Source organism: Acinonyx jubatus, chromosome A2, assembly GCF_027475565.1.
Source record: "Acinonyx jubatus isolate Ajub_Pintada_27869175 chromosome A2, VMU_Ajub_asm_v1.0, whole genome shotgun sequence".
Taxonomy (NCBI): Eukaryota; Metazoa; Chordata; class Mammalia; order Carnivora; family Felidae; genus Acinonyx; species Acinonyx jubatus.
In genome coordinates this window covers 156,016,424-156,033,498 of record NC_069383.1, presented here as the reverse complement: position 1 = coordinate 156,033,498, position 17,075 = coordinate 156,016,424, and the positions used below count along the sequence as shown (strand labels likewise).

The window sequence follows — 17,075 nt, the reverse complement described above, 5'->3', positions numbered from 1 at the left end:
GTTGAAGCTGATTTTCAGAGAAACAAGGAATCACTTTGTAGCGTAAGTTACGTCGCCGGCAATATCGGGGGACGTTATTATACTTAAAATTTTTTTTTTCACTTGTTCTGTATCCGAAAATCAAATTTAACTGCGTCTCCTGTATTTGTATTCGCTAAATCTGGCAGCCATCGTCTCTGGCCCGAAAACACGCCAACAGACACCTCCCTGGCCTCCTTGCTCCTGGCCTTACCCCTTCCACCCCTTCTCCGGAGACAATCTAATCACATCTTCCCTCCTCCCTCTACCATTCACTCTGCGAAAATTCCCATCCCCCCTTTCCCAGGGGGATGGGATTAGGGGGGAGACCCTACCGTTCTTCCAGGGTCTCCCACCTCTTCTGACCACAGGCCCTGCTTGTCAGATCTCCACTCTCCCCAGCCTTTCACACTCACCTGCCTGCTCGCTCGCAAAGCATCCTTCAGATCCTAGGGCATTACTCTTCCAGGAAGGCTTCCTTCCCTCCCGCCGTGACCCTCTGACTTTAGACTCTCCAGGAACCCTGTACTTTTCTGCGTCCGCACTTCACCATCCCAGTGATTTATTCAATCATTTGAGTTAAAAAAAAAAAAATCTTTTTTTTTAATGTTTGTTTATTTTTGAGAGAGACAGAGACAGAATGCGAGTGGGCTAGGGGCAGAGAGAGAGGGAGACACAGAATCCGAAGCAGGCTCCAGGCTCTGAGCTGTCAGCACAGAAGCCCACGTGGGTCTGGAACTCACCAACCGGGAGATCATGACCTGAGCCGAAGTCGGACGCTACACCGAATGAGCCATCCAGGCGCCCCAGTCGGTGGTACCCATTATGGGGTCCTGGGGAGCTGGAATGAAGTGATGCTGACTCCTGGGAAACTTCTCCGTGGCCTCAACTAGCCTGGCATAGCCTCTGGAGGCCAAGGCCTTCAACTGTCTTCTCTGCAGCCCCCACCACACTCTTGCAGGTCCCACCCGAACCGTGAGCTCAGACCTATGCTCCAGACTCCCCCAGATATGACCACTGCCGCGAGGGGGAGCCCACGACACCCTGCCTGCGGTCAAGCTCGGAGTTCTGCATCCTCTGGCGAAGAAATGTGCCTGTGCCTCAGTTTCCCCATCTGTAAAATGGGCATAATACCTGCGAGCCGTCAGAGGGCTATTGTGAACATTAGTTAATATCCATAGGCACACACGTGTGTAGAGCAGCTTGGAACACAGAATGTATTCAGTGTTAGCTCCTTTGGGGGGTGGGGGTGGGGATGAGAAGCCCAAATCCCCTCCTCCTGATCCCCCCAACCCCAGGCAGGCACCCTAAGTCCCTCTACAAAAATGGTTTCCACTCCCTGGTCCAGCTCCTCAGGGCTCTTCTCACCCCACAGCAAGTACATCGTGCCATCCCCTGATCCTGGCACCGGACTCCACAGGCCCGAGGGAGGGTCCGGCTTGCGGCGACACACCCTCTGTCCCCCGACCCTCATTGAACCGCAGCTGTCTCTTGCGCCCTCGTGTCTGCGCCCACCAGGACCGCAGGCCCGATCAGAGTCCTCAATCTCGGAAAGGCCGCCGCTCCCAAAGCCCCGCGCAGCGTCCATCCGGCGAGAGGCTCGAACCCTGCTCTCCGGGGCGGACGGGGCGGGCTCCCGGCGGCGGTTGCCCGGCAACGCGCTGTTTGTTAGCGCGGGGGGCGGGGCCGGCGCGCGCGGTGACTCACAGCGGCGTGATGCGGCCGGGCAACTCGCCCGGCAGCCTGGCGGGCGGCCCGGCTTCTGCCGGCCCGGCGGCCGGAGGGGCCCGGCGGCGGGGGCGTCCCAGCCCCCAAGCGGGCGCCCGAGGCCCGTGGGGAAGCGGCCGAGCAAGGCCCCAGCTCTCGGGTTCGGTTCGAACCCGGGCCCAGCCTCTCACTCTCGAGTTAGGTGCTCGTTGCCTCAGTTTGCTCATCGTTAAAATGGAGTCCACGTTGCAGGATGCAGTAACCCTGCTCTGGCGCACGAGGCAGCTGGGATTATTACCCCGTTACACTCCGGAGCAGCGCTTTTGGTATAACCCCGACCCGGTTTGATCTCCTGTGGCTTTGGGCCGCAAGGGAATCACACCGAGCCTCAGTTTCCCCATCTGGTAAAAGGAGGTAGCAAGAATTCCCTACCTCACGGGTGGTTTGAGGATCCATGAATCAACAGTGAGACAATGGCTGGCGCATCTCAGTGCCAGGGGTCTGCCCCCAACCAAGGAGGGGAGGAAGTGTGGGAAGTTTTCTCAGTGGTCTGAGCCCTACAGGGCAAGGAGGTCAGCGCAAGGCAGGTGCCCCTGGAAATGGGTGTGGGTCACAGGCTCAGAGTAGGATGGCATGAAGGCGGCTGCAGAGGCCCCCATCCCCAAGCCGGAGCTGGCAGCACCTGCTGCAAGCTGGCCAGAGGGGGGCCTGGGCTGAGTCACCGCCCAGCAATGAGGAGTGAGTCACGCAGGGCGGGGTCCCCCCCGACACCCCCCCCCCCCAGCCGCTCCCACAAAGGGCCTTTGAGAAGAGTTCCCCACCCCCTCCTCCAGTCCTTAAGCCCCTCTGGAGGGTGGGATGTGGGCCGCGACCCTGATGGGCTACCCCCAGGAGCCCTGCCTGGCCTGGGAGGCGACAGCCGGTTTCCGCCATGTCTGTGAAAAGTCACTGTGGGCAGCCGGGTGTCCGTCCCCCCCCCCCCCCCACGGAAGGGGGTTCCAGGCTGCCTGAGTCATTCCGGGGACAGCAGAGGGTCACATGCACAGAGTGGACAAACTGAGTCAGGCTGTCTAGTAAGGCTGGCAGGCAGGGGGGCCCTGGATTCTGGCTTTGTGAAAACCCCAGGAAGAGCCATCTTTCCAGCCAACCCCCCCCCCTTGGGAACCTGCAGCTCAGGGAAACCCATGGCTTTTGGCCGGAAGAGGGGTGCACATCTGGCCATGTCTCCTTGGCTTTACCACCCCTCTGCCTTGTCTACAGTGGGGACTTCTCCCCACCTTAGCTGTCCTTGAACTTGGTGTGGAAGGAGCAGCAGGGCCCTGTGGCTGAGGAGAGTGAGGCTCTCTCTGCAGGGTCGGGTCCCACAATTCACAGCGACACCCAAACACTCAGTAATCAAGATGAAACTTTTTTAAAAAAGATTTTATTTGTAAGTAATCTCTACACCCAGTGTGGGGCTCAAACCTACAACCCCAAGATCAAGAGTCACGCTCAATCGACTGAGCCACCCAGGCACCCCCTGAATCATTTTTTACAACCACTTTATCGAGATAAAATTTATATGCCATACAAATGCCTTATTTAAAGTATACAACTCGGAGGGGGGAGGCACCTGGGTGGATCGGGGGCGCCTGGGTGGCTCAGTCGGTTGAGCGTGCAGCTTTGGCTCAGGTCATGATCTTGCGGTTCGAGAGTTCAAGCCCCGCATCCGGCTCTGCACTGACAGCTCAGAGCCTGGAGCCTGCTTTGAATTCTGTGTCTCCCTCTCTATCTCTGACTCTCCCCTGCTTGTGCTCTCTCTCAAAAATGAATAAACATTTAAAAAAATTAAAAAAAAATGCACAATTAGGTGCTTTTAGTATATTCACCCCCACAATCAATTTTAGAACACTTTTATCCCCCTAAAAAGAAACCCAGGTACCCATTAGTAGTCACCCCCCATTTCCCCTTCATCCTCCTTAGCCCCTGACACAACTAATCAACTTTCTATACCTGTGTATGAATGGACTCCTATTGTGTGACTTAGGACTGGCTTCATTCACTTTTCAAGGCTCATTCGTGTTAGACCATGTATCACTACCTCGTTCCTTCTAATTGCCAGATAATATGTGGTATGGACACATCCCTCCCCCCCCCTTTTTTTTTAAGTTTATTTAATCATTTGAGAGAGAGAGAGAGGGAGAAAGAGAATCCCAAGCAGGTTCCGAGCCATCAGCACAGAACCCGATGCAGGGCTCAATTCCACAAACTGTGAGATCATGACCTGAGCCAAAACCAAGAGTCAGTCACTTAACCATCTGAGCCACCCAGGTGCCCCTACATCACATTTTTAAATCTATTCATCAGTCGATGGACATTTGGGTTGTTTGCACTTTGGGGCTGATATGAATAATGCTGCTGTGAACATTCTGCGTAAGTTTTGTGTGGGAGATTAAGTAAGATTGGAGAAAAATAAACTTTTTGTAAGTATACTTCCAACACGGGGGCTTGGACTCACGACCCCGAGATCAGGAGTCATATGCTGTGTTGACTGAGCCACCCAGGCGCCCCTCAGGTGTAGACCTGAGCCTTCCAGGAAGGTTACCACTGATCGCACAGGGCTATTGAGATATGCTGTCAGCGTGGATTTTTAAAAATCTTTTTTAAGTATTTTATTTATTTCTTACTTATTTACTTTAAAAGTTTATTTATTTTGAGAGAGAGGGGAAAAAAATCCCAAGCAGGCTTGAGCTGGAAGCATACAGACTAACCTGGGGTTCGATCTCACAAGCCGTGAGCTGATGACCTGAGCTGAAATCAAGAGTCAGACGCTTAACCAGCTGAGCCACCCAGGTGTCCCTAAGTTTTCATTTATTTAAATAATGTCTACACCCCACATGGGGCTTGAACTCATGGCCCCGAGATGAAGAGTCTCCCCTCTCCTCCGGCAGACCCAGCCAGGTGCCCCCCAGTGTGGATTTTTTTTTTAAAGAATGTAAACAATCTGCTTAATAATTTTTATTTGATTGCATGTTGAAATGGTACTGTTTTGGGTATATTGGGTAGATGAAATATATGATTAACATTCATTTCACCTGTTTCTTTTGCCTTTTTTTTTTTTTTTTAATGTGGCTGCTCGAAGTTTTTAGAATTCCGCATGTGACAGCTTGCGTTTGTGGTTTGCCAGAGACTTCTGCTGAAGAGCGCTGTGCTGGAACCACTGCCTTGGTTTCCTTCCCTCTCTTTTACTTTTTTTTTTTTAATGTTTATTTATTTTTGAGAGACTCAGAGAGAGAGACTCAGAGAGATAGAGCACGAGTGGGGGAGGGGCAGAGAGAGGGAAGACACAGAATCTGAAGCAGGTTCCAGGCTCCGAGCTGTCAGCACAGAGCCTGACTCCGGGCTCCGACTCACGAACTGTGAGATCGTGACCCGAGGTGAAGTGGGACACTTAACCGACTGAGCCACCCAGGCGCCCTTCCTCTCTTTTGCTTCTCAAGATGCTGCCTGGGCACATCGCTGACACCAAGTTGCCCAGCCCACCTGACTTCCTCAGCCATCACTGTCCTCTATCTCTGGGTAACATCTGTCACCTTTGCTCTCTTCTGCCTTGGCCCCGGGACACTACTTTCTCCTGGTGTCCCTCCTCCTCTTCAGTCCTTTCTGTAAACTACCTCCCAAATGCCATCCTCCCCAGGCATAGCTCTGCTCACCGTGTATTGATGACCCCTCCTCTGAATATCTCCTCCAGGAAATCCTACAGGTGTCTCTGACTCACCCTGTCCCCATGCACGTCCTTGGTTCCTCACTCCCTCTCGCTCGCTCTCCCTCTCTCTCTCTCCCTCAGCCCTGTCGGCCCCAGTTCCTGGGCTCCCCATTCCCACCTTCCCCCAGACCCCTACCTTAATCCAGTCCCGTGTGTTTTCTCCCGGACAGCCACACTGGTCTCCCCGCTGGCCCTCTGCTTCCAACCTTGTCCCCTTTGCAGGGTGCATGACCTGGTACATGTGACCTATTTTTGCTTAAAACCTCCCAAAGACTCTGCTTTTTCATGATCCAGGCAGTGACTGCACAGCTATATTTATTTATCAAAACTCATAGAATTGTATAAAGGCTGAATTTTACTCTCTGTAAATTATACCTCAATAAACTGAACTAAAAATAAAAACCCTCCAAATGTTCCTGTCTTACTTATAATCCAAACTCCTCCCTGGCCACTGCATGGCCCCACCTCCTCCAGAAGGCTTCCCGGATTGCACCCCATACTTAGGCTGGCCCCCATGCCCCACCCCCCATACTCACTCGTGCCTCCAGCTCTCAGCCCTGAGAACTCATTACTATCAGCTAGCTATGTGACTGTCCCCCCCACCGAACAGTGGCAGGCAGGTGCCATGTCTATTTTGTTCCCCAGCATGCCAGGAATATGGTAATTATCAATACATCGATGTGACAGATAATTGTCTGAGACTCTGCTCTGGTGCCACAACAATGATCAAGACAAAGCTTCCTGCCCTGAAGAAACTGACACTGACACGTGAGTACAGGAGACAGACAAGAAATGAGATATGCAGTAAGACATAGAGTGTGGTCAAAGGTGATAGGGTGATGGGTGAAAAAATAGGGCAGGATAAAGCAAGGGGGTGTGATTTTAAACAGGCAGGGAAGGTGTCACTGTGGAGGTGATCGTTGAGCACAGACCTGAAGGAGGCAGCCATGTGGGTATCTGGGGGAAGAGAGTCCCTAGTAGAGGGAACAGCCAGTGCAAAGGCCCTGAGACTGGACTGTGCCTGGTGTGTTTGAGGAACAGCGAGGAGGCCTGTGTACACAGAGCAGGGAACGAGCAAGGGAGGAGGTGAGGGCGGGGGTGGGGGGATGGGACAGGATAGCGTGTGCAGGGCTGTGGGGAGGAGTGTGCTCTGAGTGAAATGGGAAGCATGGTGAATTCCGAGCAGAGGAGGGACACGACCTGACTCGGCTGATCCCAGGTGCCCTCGGGCTGCTGGGGGTGGACCAGACAGACTGTGTGAAGCTGGGGCAGGAGAGCAGGGAGCTAGTGCCTGCATGGGACCAGGAGGAGACCTGGTGGGGGCCCTGGGGCGAGCCCTGGGGCGAGTAGGATTCTGATGCATTTAGGAGGGACAGTAACTGAATTTATTAACGGGCTGCATTTTGTTAAGAAGGGTTTTGGCCCCAAGCGGCTGGAAGGATGGAGCTGCCATTTCCACAGATTGAGAAGATGGCTGAGAAGCTGGTTTGTGGTTGGAGTGAGCAAAACTCCCGCCCAGGTCCTCGTCCTGGCCCTGGACTGTCCATTTCCAGTCTTTGGTGGGGGTGCAAAGGGAGGCATCCTCACACTCTGGGTCTTGCCTTTTCAAGCTTTTCTCTTGGCTGACTCCTCAGTGTGCGAGCTACGCACCCATCTGGGCATGTGCAGCCACCACCCAAGACCCCCGCTGAGCTGGCATGCGTACCCATGGCCACAAACTTGGGGACCCCTTGGGCCTGGGGCTCTGAGCTGTCATGGCTGAGAAGGGTGGCTCAGGCACCCGCCTGGCGTACATCTGGGTCTCTAAGAAGACCCCCGGGGGGACAGGAGGTGACATGGGGTGGGAAATCTCTCAAGAAGTTCAAGAAGGGCTGCTGCTGAGTCACAGCCCTGGGTCCCCTATGAGTCAGCACTGGCAGGGGCCCCAGGAACTGGGGGCTGAGGCTGGGGTGGGTAGGGCAGTTCCCACGCCCAGAGGAACCAGGCGGTTGGGGCGCTGGGGCTTCCCCTACTGCCTCTCCCATCCTGTGCTGGTCCCCGGGGGGATATTCGGAGGACTCTAGGGGCAGGAAGCGGGGGAAGGGTGCTGACCACTGGACTGGGCTCCAGGAATCCTCTCTCCTGATCTGACCCGGTTCAGGAATGCAGAGGCCGCCCGCCCAACAACATGTTGCAGCAAGAAGGAGTAGAGCTAGCCATTAAGAGGGACCACGTGCAAGGGAGGCATTTGTGGCGACGTCGGTTCTATTTAAGAAGAGCTCCTTATTTCTGGGGCCTCTGCATTTCGGCAGTGGAGGTTCCAGCCTGGGGGTGCAGGCGGGGTCCCAGCTGCCGAGAGGTAGGGGGTGTGGGAGGCGACGGGAGCTGAGCGCCAGCCTGCCCTCACGGAGGGGAGGGTTCTGGAGTCTGCTGCCCCCTGCTGGTGGCCTCGGGAAGCTCAGCGGGCAGAACTCGGAGCGCTTTTCCGGGCCAATCCTTGCAGGGAAGGAGATGGGGAAAGGCCTCGGGCAGAATTCCAGCTCTGCTGCTGTCCAGGCTGTGCCACCTTGGGCAAGGGGCAGCCCCTCTCTGGGCCTCAGTTGCCCGTCTGTAAAAAGCACAATATTCATTTCGTTGGCTTGCTGGGAAGAGTCTGAGATGATTGTCCGAGAATGAATTAATGAATGCTGTACATTTCAGAGTAACCCTCTCCCTCTTTTCAGTTATCAGAGGGAAAGGCGCTGGAGGCGACCCCACCCACGAAGGCCCAATTACTATTTACTCCTGTCCTCTTCCTTACATGCTCTCCCTCTCAGGGAATTACCCCCCATTTTGGGGGGAGTCAGGCATAGAATAGACCTGGACCCCTGTAGCCTCTGGGGGATCCTAGGGACATCCACCTGCCTGGGCCAGCTGGAGCTTGGCTTTCCAGGCAGACCTGAGGAAGGGTGCAGGGTGTGGGGAAGGCGGACCTGTGAAGGGGAAACTCGGGCAGGACTATGGTGAGGGGGCCGAAGCGGGGGGTCGGGGGTCGGGGGGGGGGATATGGCCAGGTAGAGCAGGGCCATGGCTCCACGAGGGTTAAAGTCTGGGCTTGCGTGGGGTGCACAAAGGCTTCTCTGACGCCTTGTCAGACTGAGATGGGGGGATAAGTAGAATGAGAAATCTGTCAGCTCAGCCCTGGACATGGGGAGGCTGCCTGGCTCCCTCACGGTCCCTGAGGTGAGGTGACTTCCCTCCGGTGACTTCCCTCCACCAACCAGCAGCCATCATGGCCTCAGCAGGCAGGGACTCTGAGTGTGTGTTCGGAGTATATGGGGATACCTGTGTGTGGATCCCTGGTGGGAGTCTCAGCGAGTGTCCGTTTCCTGCCGGGTGTGCCTGTGTACCTGATGTGCGTGTATGTGAGGGAACAGGGGAGCTCCATGTAAGCATCTCTAGGTGATGAGGGGACCCCCCCCCCGACCTGTGTATAACTTTTGAGTCTACCTTCTGTATGTGGCCTGTGTATCTGGCCTGTGTGCATGCCTATGCCAGATGGTCAGAGGTACACGTGTCCCCAAATATCCCTGTATTTACTGTGTCCTTATGGACCCCTGCGCCCTGGGGACCTGTCTGGGTTTTTTTTTGTGTGGGTATGACTGTTGGTTTTATGAATTCTAGCATGCCTCTGCCCTTTGTAGATGAGTCATTGCGCATAGATTTGTGTGTCTGTGAACTTTGTGTGTCTGTGTGTGTCCCTGAGACTGTGTGTGCCTGGCATATCTCTATAGATGTGTTCTATTCTGTGTGTATATCCATGTGTGTTGGGGTATTGTGTTTCCAGGTGTTCCCATGACTGCACCTGGTGGGTGGGGAGGTATGTTGGTTCTCTGTGTATCCCTGTATGTCTGTGTATCTTGTGTGTGTTCTGTGGCCATCCCTTCGAGGTGAGTCTGTGTATGTGCCCGTTTGGTATTCTCTGTGCATGCCCCTGGGCTCCTCTCTACCTATATTTCAGTTCTGAACAATCCTGTCCTGTGGAAGCGATGTGTCTGTATTTTGCATGTGTCTGTGTGCTCCCTGGGCCTATTTGTGTAGCTCAGTTTTTATGGACATCCTCGTGTGGCCGGTGCCCCGGTGTCCCCGCGTGTCCTGACATCCCCTCCTGCGGGTATGTGTGTCTGGAAACCCCTTGCACACCCTTCCCTGTGTTTGTGGTCCGCGTGCCTTTGTGCGCGTGTGCTCCCCGTGCGCCTTTGAGGTCTACGTGCGTCTGGGTCCCTGCGTGTGCCCGCTCGCGCCCCCGTGTCCCCCGCGCGGGCCCCGGGAGCTGCGTCCTGACGCCCCATGGGTATCCCGCGTGCGTCCCGGTGCGCCTGGCGGGAGGCCTCGGGGCACACACGGTCGCCGCCGGACCCACCGCCCGGCAAGGCGCGGGGAGGAGGGAGGGGGCGGCGGCAGCGGCGGGGAGCGCGGGCACGTCACCGAGACAGACAGGCGGGCGGGCGGGAGGCGGCGGCCGCGGGTTCGAGCCGGCGCCGGAGCCCCGCGGCCCCCTCCCCCGGCCCGCGGCCTGGGGGGGCCCCCCCCCGCCCAGCCCGGGAGCCGCCGAAATGCAATTTCCCGTGCAGGCGCCTCGGCTCAGGGGGCTTTTCCGGGCGGGTTTGGAAAGAAGAGGGGCGACGCGGCCGCGGCCCAAAACGAGGTGAGCGCGGGCGCCAGGAGGGCGGGGGCGCCGCCCGCGGGGAGGGGGCGCGGCGGGGCGGGGCGGCGGCGGAACCCGGCTGCGGCCCCCTCGCGCACCTGCTCGCGGCCCGGGGGCCGGCGCCCTGGCCTCTGCAGCCCGGCCCTCCATTGTTGCGGAGGCTGGAGAAGGGGGGCGGGGAGGCCCCGGCGGCATCTCTGCATCTCGCCTTCCCCGAGAAGGGGAGCCGGGGAGACCAGACGCCCTAAAGAGGACAGGCCCTCAAGTACCCGAGGCTGGGCCGCCGAGGGGGAGGGCAGGCCGAGATGCCCCCGCCGGGAGGGGCTGCATGATGGGGGTCGTAGGGGCAGCGGTGCCTGGGCCGCCCGACACCTGACCACGGGGAGGCCCCGGGGCCGGGCGGTGGCGAGCTTTGTTCTTGGGGGCGCAGAGCGGGTGGGGGCCTCCGATATCCAGGGCTGGGAGAAGCTCAGGACCGGCGCACGCGTTCGGGAAGGCGCCCCCGGCCAAGTTCACGGGCGCGCGGGCCTGCGCGGGCCCTGCGGAGACCGATCCAGGCGCGATTCGGGCGGCGGGGGGGAGGGGGCCCCATAGGGCCTGGCTGTGGCCGTGGCCCCGCGGCTGCAGCGGCGCCGCCTGCAGGAGCCCTGGCGCCCTCCGCGGGCTCCCCGCCGGCCTGTCATTACCTGCGGAGGCTGCAGGGTATTTACTGGGGCCAAGGTTTACTAACAGGAACACGCCCTCCAAAACTGGCCGAAGAAGGGAAAAATGGCCCAGAATCCCACTGCCGGGGAGCCTTTTTAAAGCGACAGGACCCCTTTCACAGGGACTTCGCCCTGGTGGGCATGCTGAGGGTGGGGGGATGAAGGCCTCTTATTGGCTGATAGGAGCTGAGAAGTGCCCCCCATCTCCTTTCCCACCCATCCCCCCTGCCCTGGACTACTCACAGATACGTTTACGGAGCCACAGTTAGATATTCCCAAATCCCTGATGAAGTCTCCCAATCCACACGTTATACGTGGACATACATCATCCCTACTGTTACTCCCATCACCTGCGGGAACAGTCATCCGCACACTCGCACACACAGTCACTCACGATAACACTGCCACGTGGGCACACACATCACCCGCGATGACGAGGACGCGCAGGGCTGACAGCTGGAAAACATTGCTACGCTGAAAAATGCAGCCATCGCCGACAGTGGCCGCAGTGTAGGCACCGCCTTGCTTAAAACGTGGACATCCACACAGTTCTCTACTGCACGCGCACACACACCCGGATGCTCAGTGTTGCACGGGCACCCGCAGGCTGTCACCCAGGGTAACCATGACTACCACAAATACTTACCCCCCCCCCCCCATGTACTGATAGATACCACCATCCATGAGCACTGGAGCAGACACACGTACACGATGTAGACATCCACGTGCCAGCCCAAGCAAGGGTCTGCAGTCCCCCAGATGACTGGACACACCCACACAGCTGGTATGAGGCCTGTGTGGACACTGACATCAGGCCATCATAATCGTGACGTACACACGTACAGATCCCCAGTAACACAGCTGCACGTGAGGACACACGGTGGCCCATGGTAAGACTGACCTCCTAGACCCCCATTATGACACCGTCACCCGCAGACAGATGGGAACCCTTCAGCAGTACCTACACCTATAGTCACCTACCCTAACACTTGATCATACACCTCGACACCTATGGTACCAACACACAGACAGAATAACACATGCGCAATGGCCCACAGACCCACGGGAAAATGACAGAGGGACAAGCAGAAATCTACAGTCACCTGGATGTAAAGCCAACACTTGTTTATTGAGCATCTGTTATGTACCGGGCACTGTTCTAGCACTGGGATGCAAGAGATCAAAATCCCTGTCCTCCTGGAGCTGACATTTTAGTGAGGGCGGTCGGGGGGCACCATGATCAGATGACACACAAGACTACAGTCACCCCCAATGACACTGACAGACGACAGACACCCACACACGCTGGCTCACACGTCGACCTGCAGTTACTCACAATTAGCCTGACACACACCCACAGTCATACTGACATCCACACACAAACAGAAGCCCACGGGAGTGCCGACACTTGTGCCGACACAAAGACACCACTGGCGTAGACAGCCACCCACTACAGCACACGCCCACCTGGATATACAGACACCCACAGAACCCCCCGAATAGCCCAGCAGAGTGAATAGCCCAGCAGAGTAGCTAGGAGCCCAAGCCCACTGCAGACCCCCAGTTACAGGTCCACTGGTAGCTGCTGCCCGAGTTTTGGCAGGCACAGTCCACCCTGACCCAGACCCAGGGTCACCCTGCACCATGAACCTCACTAGAAGTGTCTGAATTTCCCACCGACCTGCCTAGGCCCCTCCCCCTCCCCACCCCCCACTCCCACCCTAGCCCCGGAGAAGCTGGACCCTTCTGCCTCCTCCATCTCTGGCCCCGTATCTGGTAGCCTTGGGATAGAAGCCCAGGGTCCCAGCCCACTGGCTGCCCCCAGGTCTTGATGGGACAGATGAGCCCCTTGGCTGAGGACCCTGTGTGAAAGGGCGGGCAGGTGGAGAGGAAGCCATGGGGAGGGCAGGTGGGAACCTGAGAGGTCATGAGGTATCAGGGAGATGAGGAGTCCCCTTCCCTCCAGTCTACACAGCCTGGGCCATCGATGGGACTCCACTTGGGGACCTCCAAGTGCACTTTTGCTACACACTCCATAATGGGCTCTGCCGGCCAGGCCCTGACCAGCTCCTCCTGCACGTGCCCCACCAGGGTCTATCCACACACACAAGGGCACACACACAGGGACACGTGCACACTGGAGCAAATACGGGGTCGTGCAACCAGGAACACTCGCATGGACATACAGAGACGGGCGCACAAAGACGTGCAGGCTGCCAGACACCCTCTGGAAGCCCTGTACCTCTGACCTCGTGCCCCTGGCCCCTGTTCTTCAGCTTGACAGACCTGCCTCCTTCCGTCTCTACCCATCTGGTTCTGTTGGGACCTCTCACCTCCAACTCTGACCCCCAGACCCATGCCAGCTGCCTTGCCTTGCTGCCTTGCCCTCCTGGAGCTCAGGGTAAGGGTGGGTGTGGGGGCAGGTCAGTGTGGTTTTGGGATGGCTCCCCTCACCCATCACTCCCAACCCCCTGCCTAGACAGATCCTCCCAGTTGGGATGGGAGCTGGGGGTGGGGAGGGGTGCTGTCCCAAGGACTAAGGAACAGGAAGAGGGAGAATGAGGGCTAAAATGGCCCTGAAAAGTCCTCCTTCCTTGCATCAGGGTCTGGGGTTGGGGTAGGAAACAGCCCCCCATCTTCACTCTGCTGGGCTTCAAAGTCAGATAGGGGGATGCCTGGGTGGCTCAGTCCATTGAACTCAGTCCATTTTTTTTTAACGTTTTACTTATTTTTGAAAGAGAGAGAGAGAGAGAGAGAGAGACAGAATATGAGCAGGGGAGGGGCAGGGGGCAGGGAGGGGGTCGGGGGACACAAAAGCTGTGAAGCAGGCTCCAGGCTTTGAGCTGTCAGCACAGAGCCAAGACAACGGGGCTCAAACTCACTAACCATGAGATCATGACCTCAGCTGAAGTCGGACACTTAACTTTCTGAGCCACCCAGGCATCCCTGAGCATCTGACTCTTGATTTCCACTCAGGTCATGATCCCAAGGTTGGGAGATGGAGCCCTGTGTTGGGCTCTGTGCTGGGCGTGGAGGCTGCTTAAGATTATCTCTTTCTCCCTCTGCCCCTCTTCCCCGTGCAAGCTCGCTCTCTCTCTCTCTCTCTGTCAAAAAAAAAAAAAAAAAAAAAAAATCAGATGGAAGCCCAGTTGACCCTTCAGAAAGCCGTAGGACGCTTGATGGGAGGAATGGTCAGCTTCCGCTCTCCCACCTCCCCAAGGGCCCCAAGTCCAGAGAGTGAGATGCAGACAGAGCAGAGCCAACCCTCACCAAGGGCCAGACTCAGACTTGGAGGGGATAGGCTAACAAACAGATCAGATGTAAAGAGGCAGACGCACACAGGCAGACCCAGACAGCAACAGACAGGAGCACACACAGAGCAGGAGATCCAGACAAATACTGGCCCATGAGGGGCACAGTCAGACCCAGACAGACACCAAGGGCAAGGGCAGAAGCCTGCACTGACCACCATGGACAGAGAGACAGGCAGACCCAGGGTAAGCCCCAGGCAACCCCTTCTCCATAGGGCCTATAGGGGCTTTGGGTTTCCTCCCACCCTTTCCTTTGGCTGGAAACCCTGCCTTCCTACCTGGGCTCTGACCCTCCGGACCAGGCACCCTCTGATGGTCCTTAACTTGTCTTGGAGACAACCCCTTTAGGGACTTCCCTCTTTGGTAGGTCAAGGTCAGAGTCCTCAAGGAATCAAGTCAGAGAGGAGACACAGAAGGAAAAGGGTGTCTTGAGGAGTCTCCCCACCATTGTGCCCAGTACCTTATGCCAGGTGACCCCTCATTCTAGCTCCATAGTCATCGTCACAAACAAAGCTTCTGAGGAACCTGGGTGAGTTCTGTTCCAAACTCTTAGAGCCTCACCATCCTCATCGATTAAATGGGTATCCTAATAATAGTGGTGTAGGTAAAGCAGTATTATTATAAACTTCCCTTCCTGAACCATGCTTCTCCCCCATAGTTTTAGGCATTCTGTTCTTTAGGACCTTGATTTTCACTGCAGGAGACCCTACATGGCTCTCTCAGAAGGGCCTAGATATCCTGAGCCTGGTAAAGGGGGGCCCTCAAACTATCCCCAGAATGGGGCCCTTTTGGCTGGATTGATGGGTGGTGGGGGAGGGCTCCCTACTCTGAACTCCAGTCTGGTGTGGGAACGTGGCTGGATACCTGGCCAAGGTCAAGAATGTGGGCTCTAGGGAAGGGGCTTCATGAAGTAGGGGAATTTCACAGGAGTGAGCATTTCCAGGATCCCCTCCCAGGGCTTCCTGTTTGGGGACAGGTCCTACGGGGGCAGAACTTAAGGACCGTGGGCTTCAAGGGGGTGGCCTTGGGGCCTCTGTAGGGACGGGGTTATGGGGGTCTAGGCAGGCTGACTTTAGAGGCGGGACTGAGGGGTGGGGCTTAGTGGCCTTGGGTGCTCCTGAAGCTGGAATATGGGGGTGCCAGAAGCGGTGGGTTCAGAGGGTGGGGTGTGGAGGCAGGGCTTAGAGGATGTGGGCTTTTTGAAGATGGGCTTTGAAGGTGGTTTTATGAGGGATGACTTTGGGGGTGGGCTTTAGAGGACGGGTCCCGGGAACTGGCCATAGGAGGGTGGGCTTTCAGAGTCAGGCTTTAGGGAGGGGCCGGGGTGGGTGCAAGGGTCTCTGGGGGCTGGCTCTGGGTAGGGGTCTGGCTTGGAGAGTTGTGCTGGCTCAGTCCACCTTTGACAAGGGGCGTTTTGGGGTTAACTTAAGCTCAGCACACTTGGGATCCCTGACCCCCTCAGTATTTCCCAGTAAACTGAGAAGGGACTGGACATTTGAAGGCCTCTCCCCAGGCAGTCCCTAGACCCCGGTTGGAGGTGGCTTTTCCTGAGACTGTGCATGGAGGGTTGGGGTGGGGGACCTTGAGGGGGTGGGAGCCCAAATCTGTGGGCCCCTGGAGGGAGGGACTGGGAATGGGGAGGGGGCAGCATCTTGGTGCAGTTGGGAGTCTGAGCAGGGATTTGACTGATGCCTATTTTGAAGCCCCAGGGTGAGCGACCCTGTACCCCCACATCAAGGGGGCAGATGGCCAGGGGGGGGGTCTCTCCTCTAGTCCTCAGGATTCTCCGCTGTCAGGTGGACCAAGTGGCCCTACTGCTAGCCCCAAATTTGCAAAGAGGAACAACCCCCTGGGGTTGTTGTGATTCATAAACAATCTTGCCTTGCGGGGAACACAGTGAAGCTCACAGAAGGTATTACATTGTATTAAAATGACTTGTTTATCGCTGTTGCATCAATGTCCTGGGGCAATAACCGTCTGGCAGCCAGACCTCTTGGGGCCACTAGGAATCCCTCCTTTGCCTCTCACTAGCAGTGGGTGCCCTTTGGCCTCAGTCTCCCAACTGACAAATACGAGTCCTCTGCACCTTCCAGGACCGTTTTGAGGATGATTTGAGTAGATGCGCTGAGAAACAAGCCCACTGCCCAGTATTGCTGCCTCTATGTAGCAAAGCCTACGTAAATATCTACAGTTATTATTTATATTTATCTTGTGCTTTTTCCAGGTCCTGGAGCAGACAGGTCCTGCTTGCTGAATTACTGAGTTAATAGGTCCCTCACCCCCTCCAGTCTCTCCTGCCCCCACCCCGGAGAAGTTGCCAAGGGTTTGGGGGAACATTCAACCTGTCGGTGAGTTTGGGCAGCTCAGGCAAACCATCGACCGTTGAGTGGACCCCGAGGCCTGGAACTGCCATCCACCCATCATGACCCCTGCCTTCTGTATCTGGAGGGCCGGGGTAGCTCCCAGACCCAGCCTGGGCATCCCCTCCTTTAGGCCACAGCGAAGGTCACAATCAACATTCATTGTTGTCGGTGGGTTGTGAGGACGGAGGCCAGACCCACCGAGGGATGAATGTCACTGTGGCTGGGCCGGACACAGCCTGAGGGGAAGGGACAAGACCCACTCACGCGATGCCCTGACCTCAGCTCCTCACCCCTTGGGGAGGGCTGGCATCTGGGATCCTTATGGACACAGGCCTGATTTGGGGAATAAATCCAGGGGAGTGGGGGGAGTTGGGAGGCACCTGGAAAACCTTTCTGACGGGATAGTGAGCCCTGTTCCCAGAGGACTCAGGGCTAGGATTTCTTGAACGAGTCAGTCAACCAATGAATGGGGTGGGCAGGCAGCAGAGCCCCTCCTCTCTGTGTCTAGGTCCTGGGCCCAGCACCCACAGACCTCTGCTTTACCTGTGGTTGCCCCTTAGC

At 56.8% G+C, this 17,075-nt stretch overlaps 1 protein-coding gene across 1 annotated transcript; it reads left to right on the top strand.

Moving 5' to 3' along the window:
* The first annotated feature begins 8,967 nt into the window (after nt 1-8,967).
* LOC128314942 (uncharacterized) lies at nt 8,968-16,458 on the top strand. Its single transcript, XM_053219781.1, has 2 exons — nt 8,968-10,136; nt 16,376-16,458. The coding sequence occupies exons 1-2, from the start codon at nt 9,223-9,225 to the stop codon at nt 16,416-16,418; spliced, it is 957 nt and encodes a 318-aa protein (XP_053075756.1). The 5' UTR covers nt 8,968-9,222; the 3' UTR covers nt 16,419-16,458.
* The last annotated feature ends 617 nt before the right edge of the window (nt 16,459-17,075 follow it).